The sequence below is a fragment of the Nycticebus coucang genome, chromosome 12 (assembly GCF_027406575.1).
Source record: "Nycticebus coucang isolate mNycCou1 chromosome 12, mNycCou1.pri, whole genome shotgun sequence".
In the NCBI taxonomy this organism is placed as follows: Eukaryota; Metazoa; Chordata; class Mammalia; order Primates; family Lorisidae; genus Nycticebus; species Nycticebus coucang.
Genome location: NC_069791.1, coordinates 93,211,138 through 93,219,173, shown reverse-complemented (window position 1 = coordinate 93,219,173; position 8,036 = coordinate 93,211,138). Strand labels below are relative to the sequence as shown.

Sequence of the window (8,036 nt, the reverse complement as noted above, 5' to 3'; positions counted from 1 at the left end):
AAGTTTCCCAAACCTGAAGCCCAACTCAAGACTCAATGGCCTAGGTCTGGATACACCAATCTCTGGTGAGCCATGAGGGTGAAGGCTAGACACTACAAACCTGTCTTGTCTTGTTCACTTCATGGAACAGCATTCACCGATTAATACAATGGCTGTACATCCCCAGATCCTCTTGCTACACTGCTGTAAAGGCTCAAAACGACCAACAGAAGCATCAGAGTCCATTGAAGCATTTTATTTTTCAGTATGTATTACATCCCTAGAAAAAGAATCCCAGGATTTTCCCTCCTGTGTGTTTTCTTCTTGCTTCTTCGTGGTCCATGATGCCAGCTGAAGTTGTCAGTACAATGAAACTATGGAACGGAAAAGAAAAATGCTGGTGAGTTTAACATTCAACACAGAGCTGCTTTCTGGTTTAGAAAAACAGCAATACCACCCAGCAGTGGCTAAAGCCTCCTGTAAGGCACACAGGAACTAAGGCTGCTTACATAAGCTGGTGACTACCTATGCTGACAGGGTACAATGTGGCTCCTTGAACCAAAGCCCAATTAGAGACCCCAGCTACACACACCCACACACCTGGCCTCTGCTAACACTGGGAAGCAATTATACTAACTTCAAAAAGAGACAGGGAGTTTAAAGCATTAAAGTATTCAGATAAATCTGAGTCTAAACTGTGTTTCTGCCACTCATGTATGTACAACAGATAAGCTACTATACAGCAAGACATTCATGTATTGTATACAACATCTGGCTACCTCATGTGTTGCTAAGAGGGTCAAGGTAATAAGCATAAAGTAGAAGTTAAGTAGGAAGCATTAAAATCAGCATCTCACTGATGAGATAGCTTATGCCTATAATCCCACCAGTTGGGGGAGACCCAGGCAGGAGGATCACTTGAAGCCAGGAGTTTGAGACCAGGTCTCTACAAAAAAATAAGAAGTAGCCATAGTGTCATGTGCCTATAGTCCCAGCTACACAGGAAGCTGAGGAGGGAGGATAGCATAAGCCCAGGAATCTTGAGTTTTACAGTGAGCTATGATCACACTACTGCATTCCAGCCCGAGTGATAGAGTAAGATCGTCTCTTTAAAAAAAATTAAAAGGGCTGGGCACAGTGGCTCCAGCCTGTAACCCTAGCACTCTGAGGGGTGGAGGCGAGTGGATAGCCTGAGCTCAGGAGTTCAAAACCAGTCTGACAAGGTGTTAGACCCTGTCTCTACTAAAAATAGAAAAAGTAACCAGGCATTGTGGCAGGTCCCTGTAGTCCTAGCTATTCAGGAGGCGCAGGCAAGAGAATCGCTTGAGCTCAACAGAATGAGGCTGCTGTGGGATATGACACCACAACATTCTAGCAAAGACAACAGAGATTCTCAAAAAAAAAAAAAGACAAAGATTTGAATTCAGGCTCTTTAGGAAGATAAAGGTTCTCAAACTGAAGTACCCCTTCCCACAAAGGTGTAGGGTTCTGAAGTGATTCTGGCCAGAATCCTGGATCACAGGGAACACACAGTATGAACTCTACGGTCCTAAGCTCTCATGTGCCTCCCAAACCTGAAGACCAGCACATGAAATGTGACAGGTGGACCCCGTGGTGCAGGAGGCCAAACTGGGAGGATTAATTGACCCCAGGAGTTTGAAACCAGTGAGCTGGGATTGTGCCCGTGATCAGCCCTTGCACTCCAGCCCAGGCAACATAGGAAAATCTCACCTCTTAAAAAAAAAAAAAATTAAAAGAAAAAATAAAGCAATGTGACAAACAAAAGGTAACTTCTTTTAATTGAGGAAAGCCAACTCACCCAAACTGGCGTGATGGGAGCAGATTATTCTGCCATTTTTCTAGATCTTTGAGTTGCACATCAAACCTTGGGCTGATCACTCCACACTGTTAAAGAGTAATGAAGAATTGTTCAAACTTTACCAATAACAAAAACCGAGTAACACAAGATGGCATTCATAACTGAATAGTCACACAAACCAACAAACTCAGCATTTAGATTGGCACCTACTCTGCAGACCATCTTTGATATAAATGCTATTCAAAAAAATATACCAAGACTGTCTGCCTCCAAGGCCAACCACCTGCAGAGGTGGAATCCAAAGCACTAGGTCAGTATGCACCCCTGTGGGCTGGAAGAGCTGTTCCAGAACAAATGACCACATTTTGAAAAGCTAAAGAGACCAAGACAGGGAGAGTACAGTCAAATCTTTTTTATATAATAAGGCTGAAAGAAATAGCAATGTCTCAAATACTTAAGCCCATAAACTAAAAACTGCCAAGTATTAAATGTCTAAGGAACACACTGCACAGGCACTGAGCTAAGAACTGCTGCCCCCTCCACTGAGATGCTACTATGCATTTCCGAGGGATAGTACCCTGCAACCCCAGGCAAATCTTTCCCAACTAACCACCTGGCAGAGTGATGGAAGGCAGAAAGAGCAGAGTTCTTACATTTACCTCATCTTTTTTGCTACTAGGACACAGACAACAACTAGCCTCCAAAATGAGAGGGTAGTACTCCAACAGCACAATAACTCAATTATACGCCAATCTTAAAACATAATACGTGTATGATCATCCATAAACTTAAGCTCTCCTGCTCACAAGATCTGCTTTACAAATGACTGCTATACTTAAAAACATCACTGTGGAAAGGCTCCCACTACACAAATGCAAGAACTGACAGTGTGATAACAATGCGATCAATACTCTTAAGGTAAAACTCCAGAAGGCCAAGACAGCAGGCAAACAGTTGTGTGCACATCAACCGAACATTATAAAAAGACGCCAAAATGCTTTAAATAAAGGCTCTGAGATTAGAACTTCATAGCAGCTCTATGTTACATTTCCTGAAGGCAGAAATTTGACCCACATAAACCAAAACTGGGCTTGTCAAACAGGCTCAACTATCCTATGCCAGGAAGATTGCTCAGGTTCTCCTTTTTTCTACCATTATCCCAATCACTTTTGCTGTCACTTGACTAACAGATAATCCCACACCAAATGGAAGGAATATAGGAAAACCAGTTTCCTCCAAGCAAGCTACAGTGAAAGACCAACCTTTCTCACATCTGTATTACATGCAGCACTCAACCTGATTCCAGAAGCAAAATCCCTCTCATTTAGCCAGAATTAAACCCGCATGACCTCTCCCACCCAACCCAGAGAGAACTGAATTCTAGTCCATCTAGTCTTTAAATACTATCTTACTTCCCAGTTCCATTTACACATTTTCACAATAAAGGTTGGTCCATCCTTTACATGCAAAAGATAGAGACATTCTTTTATGAAGGTGGGTAATTAACTTCAGAGAAACCAAAACATTTGTTTTGCCCAAAGTCACAGTTAAGTATAGTTTAGATTTTAATGGTCTAAGGCTAGAATTTTTTCAACAAGTATACCACAGACCGAGTATATCACAAAGTAAGTTCCATTCAGAAAATGCTCCATTCAAGTTTGTCAAGCTATTACGTATCGCAAACAAGAATTTGCGAACATCCAAGGAGAATTTGTTACACAGTACTTGTGAAACTTAGTTGGGTTTTTTTAAAACACCAACTCAATTTTCTGCAGGATAGTTTTAAGTGCTAAACTGTATACTGGCACCAGTTACTAACTAGGAGAGACACCTTCAGCATGACTCAAACCTGAGTCTTCCCTAACTCCTAAATAGAAGAGAAAAAAGACAACTCTCACTTCAAAAACACACTGTGAAGGTCAGAGTGACAACAGCAAATCTAAATCCTACTTTGGGGCTGGTTGTAATGGCTAGTAACTATAAGGTGAAAGATTCAAAATTAAAAATTAGCCTTACAAAAGTTCTTCAAATCTTTCCAGGAAGACCTCAGATCCCTTAGTTTTTTACTTTGAAGGTTAGTTACCTCCAGCCACACGTGATAAGCAAGTTTATTATGTAGTGAAATTTCTTTTAAAAATAGAACCTGCTGGACCAGAAAATATCCATACCAATCCAGCAATTATCACTAGCTACGGACTTTAATCAACTCACTCTCTGGGTCTGAGACTAAAGGATCTTATCAGACTCCCAGGGAATCTGAAAGCTACAAACTTGAACACAGAAAGCAGAGTAGTAGCCTCAGTGACTTGTCCTCAAAATACATTCAATTAGTTAAACCTCAAAGACAAACAGATCTACTTGGTTATATTGATTTTTTTTTTTTTTTTGCAGTTTTTGACTGGGGCTGGGTATGAACCCACCACCCCCAACATATGGGGCAGGCACCCTACTCCTTTGAGCCACAAGCACGGCCCTGGTTACATTGTTAGTAAGACAAATAGCAGCACAGATATCAAAGACCTATGCTATCAAAAACAGAAAAACTACTTATATTGTATTTAGAGGGTCCCAGTTACTCGAGGATAAAGATTTTGTTCAAAAAACCCAGTGGCTGGGTGTGGGTCTGTAAACCTAGCACTCTAGGAGGCTCAGGAGGATGGACTGCTTGAGATGAGACCAGGCAAGAGAAGATCCCATCTCTACTAAAATCAGAAAAACTGAGGCAAGAGGCTTGAGCCCAAGAGCTTGAGGTTGCCATGAGCTGTGAGGCCACTACCAAGGGATGACAGAGACTGTCTCCTTAAAAAAAACAAACAAAAGAATACATCAACAAGGAAGGAAAGGCAAGTTATTTATACTGTAGTTTAGAGGTTTGAGCTACCCAAGTTCAAGCCAATGAAGTGGGTAGTACAATATCCAAATACCAGCACCAGCATTAATTGCACCCCACCTCCCTTTAGATAGCTCACACCCCACAAATACTAGGCCAACCGACATAAATGTAGAGCTAGTAACCCCAGAGAGAAATGAAATTACATGTGACAAAAAAGAAACGAACAGTTTTAGCCAATTAACTTATGGCACCACTCTTCAGCATTTACAAAAGCTATTACAACATATATCACCAGGTTAAACAATTCATGTATAAAATCTATTCTTACCTTGTTTAACCTGCCTGTGAGGTTCACAACAATTTTCCCAGCTCTGTGATCATCGATGATTTCAAATTCGCCAATGTAACCTACAGAACATAACTGACTGGATTAAATGGAAGACCTTGTATCTTTACACTCCTAACCTACTACATTCTTCATTCTCACATCATCCCAGTGACTGCTTCTCCAAGCAGTCTGGGTAGAGAAAACCAGTTGCTCTAAGACTAAGCCTTACAACTACTTTAATACATAAAATTTTGGTGGGCAACACTAAAAACAATCCACCTTTCAATTCTAAAAGGAATTATCTTTCCCTTGCCCCTTCATTGCCCTCCACTCCCAAAGACTAGCTTGTGGCCAAGCCAGGCAACAATTTTCCTCTCCACCCCAAAGTCCTAGAAGGGCTTAGGAGCCCTGTCAAAGACTTAGTTTTCATTTAGGACCCAAACACCTACCAGGCAACAGTCACAAACACAAGCTTCCACTTTTTTCCAATAGTTCCACCCTAAGTGATTCTTTTAATGGTTTTACTTGTACAGAACGTTGCCTCTGTAGCCCCACAAGTCACCATTATTAGTACCCAGACATGACTAACACACTACTCCCCCGTAATTAATTTCTACAAGACAGATTCCTTAAATAGTCTGACATCAAAACATAGAACAGCGCACTTACCATGCTTCATCATCACAGTTAGAAACCGGACGATGACTTTGGAGCACGGCCTTATAAGAACCTGGCGTTTGCCTCTCTTTTCGGCATTGTTGATGCTCTTAAGAGCATCAGCCAGGACGTTCATGCGCACCATTATGGCTGTTTAGGAAAAACAAAATAAGTTTTACTGACAATGCAAACATCAATAGACAATCATTCCACTACAAACCCATCCTTTTCTTTCTGCCCCCAATGTAGTGAAGTTTTCCTAACCCCAAGGAGGCTGGTTCTCCAGAATTCCCAGCACCCCCCAAATCCTTGACTTACCTGTACTATCTTCTACAGTTACCAAAACAGTCAAGACATCAGCCCCACATTTTGAACCCCACTCGTTCACTACTCACTCTCCTACAAAACGATGTGGGACAAAACCAACTCGACAAAAGAAAACCCTCAGAATTGGCGGGAACTATCAGCTACCCAAGTGAAAATAACCAGGAAGAAACGGTTATTATTCAGAATGGAAACTGATAATCACCGATAATGCTATCCCAATTTCTGAGGTTAGAATTTGTGCTGCGAACGTTGTCCTTTAAAATAAATTCATTTCCACCTACTATTAGCGCACCTATTAAGGTATTCATCCTTTCCCACTTAAAGTTGTGCACAATATTAAACGTACCGTGGTGCCCAACAGATAAATATTTTACAAACCGCCAATGGGCATGAGACGCACTCTTTAATGTATGAAAGTTTTGGAAGCTCCTACGTATGGAGCTCAAAGGGCCAAGAGCAGAGATCCAACCTCCTTCAAGTACAACAAAGAAATAACTTCTCAGCCCAAATAGCCAAGTTAGTCTCTGAAAAACAGCCAACCCCGAAAAGATGCAGTTTTACCTGCTGGGTGCCCTCAGCCTCCCAAGCTCCCAGCGCGGCCGCAGGCCACCATCCCTCATGCTTCCCGCCACACAGAGTCCAGGAGCTGCCTCAGCCACTAAAAGGAGGTCCGTCACTGCGGCCCGAGCCGGGGCTAGGCGGTCGAAAGCTCCGGCGCCGGCACTCCACGGATCCGGGTCCCCAAAGTGCAGAGCGTGGGGTGCCCGGGAATGGCCCGCCTTTATATCTACCCGGCCCAGACCCCCACAAGGACAAGACTCCCTGCCCAAAAGGGGTCCGGCGTCCCCACAGGACACCAAAGGCGAGCCTTAGATGGTGGGATGGTGCCGACAGCGGACGGATGATGTTGGAGCCCTCAGAAGAAGTTACTCACCGGCACGGAAAGATGGCGGAAAAAGGACGGGCGTGGAAGCGCATGGAGTTATGGGAAGCGGAAGGGCTATCGCGATACTTTCGAATGCAAGCCCGAAAAGAGATCTTCAAAGAGGCGGGGAGAAAGGTAGAGTCTCCTCAGGGATTGGTAGTTGAGAGTCGATGGAATCGATCTCACCAGGTGAGGCCGCGGAGGGGTTAGAGATTACTTTTTAGCACTTAATCTGTAAAAATAAAACCCCAACAACAGGGCCTAGATATTTGCTAATTTTTATTGCAATAACAGTTCGCCATACATTTTGATGCGCGTGCATATACAATATCTTTGGGAAGACCTCCGGAAGTTATTGCTTATGGAAAGGGCGTTAGGAATTGGGATGCAAACCTTGCTTTTCTCCATACAAAATGTTCTTTTCTGAGACGTCTGCATTACTTTTTTGAAGCAGTCAAAAATACATTTTTTAAAGCAGTGGGTCCTTTTTGACTCTCCTTTAATCTTAGGAATAGCCCGTAATCCTAGCTCTCTGGGAGGCCAGGGTGGGTGGTTGCCCGAGTTCAGGAGTTGGAGACTAGTCTGAGCAAGAGCAAGACCCGATAGCCGCGCGCGTTGTGGCGGGTGCCTGTAGTCCCAGCTACTAGGGAGATTGTGGCAAGGGGATCGCTTGAGCCCAGGAGTTTGGGGTTGCTGTGAGCTGTGACGCTACAGCACTCGACACAGGGTGGCAGAGTGAGACTGTCTAAAAAAAACAAACAAAATAAAAACTTAGAAATTATTTATTGGGGCTCCAAATATAGTTCATTCTTTTCCCCACCCTCCAGAGTTCTGGGTTTCCCAGTTTAGAAGAGAGAGCCACGGATGTTTGGAAACAAGAAGCACTTGAGATTCTGAGCCGGTGGCTTGTATCTGCTCTCCTGCACCCTGACAAGAAGCAATTTAGGTTAGTCTCTTGTCCTCTCTGAATCTTACCGAGAAGTAAGGTGGGGGTAATAATAATGTCTGCCTCTTAAATGTTAGTGCGAATGTCAGATGAGATAATGGCAGCAAAGGGCCCACGAGGGTCTGCCATGCAGTTGGTGCTCACTGTATGTGGCCCTAGAAAGAACATGGAGTTACATGTTGGGGCCTGGAATCTGATCACCTGAGAAGCGGTGGTCTCTGG

The 8,036-nt window shown here is 43.4% G+C and overlaps 1 protein-coding gene across 3 annotated transcripts; it reads right to left on the bottom strand.

Moving 5' to 3' along the window:
* Nucleotides 1-219: 219 nt before the first annotated feature.
* Nucleotides 220-7,003, bottom strand: RPS15A (ribosomal protein S15a). 3 transcript variants are annotated; one of them, XM_053555886.1, is made up of 5 exons: nucleotides 6,878-7,003; nucleotides 5,629-5,766; nucleotides 4,960-5,039; nucleotides 1,799-1,884; nucleotides 220-353 (listed from the first exon to the last, which is right to left on the bottom strand). In XM_053555886.1, the coding sequence occupies exons 2-5, from the start codon at nucleotides 5,759-5,761 to the stop codon at nucleotides 260-262; spliced, it is 393 nt and encodes a 130-aa protein (XP_053411861.1). In that variant the 5' UTR covers nucleotides 5,762-5,766; nucleotides 6,878-7,003; the 3' UTR covers nucleotides 220-259. The 3 variants fall into 3 exon arrangements, with proteins under 3 accessions (XP_053411861.1, XP_053411862.1, XP_053411863.1); XM_053555887.1 differs by lacking the exon at nucleotides 6,878-7,003 and adding an exon at nucleotides 6,505-6,844; XM_053555888.1 differs by lacking the exon at nucleotides 1,799-1,884.
* Nucleotides 7,004-8,036: the final 1,033 nt, after the last annotated feature.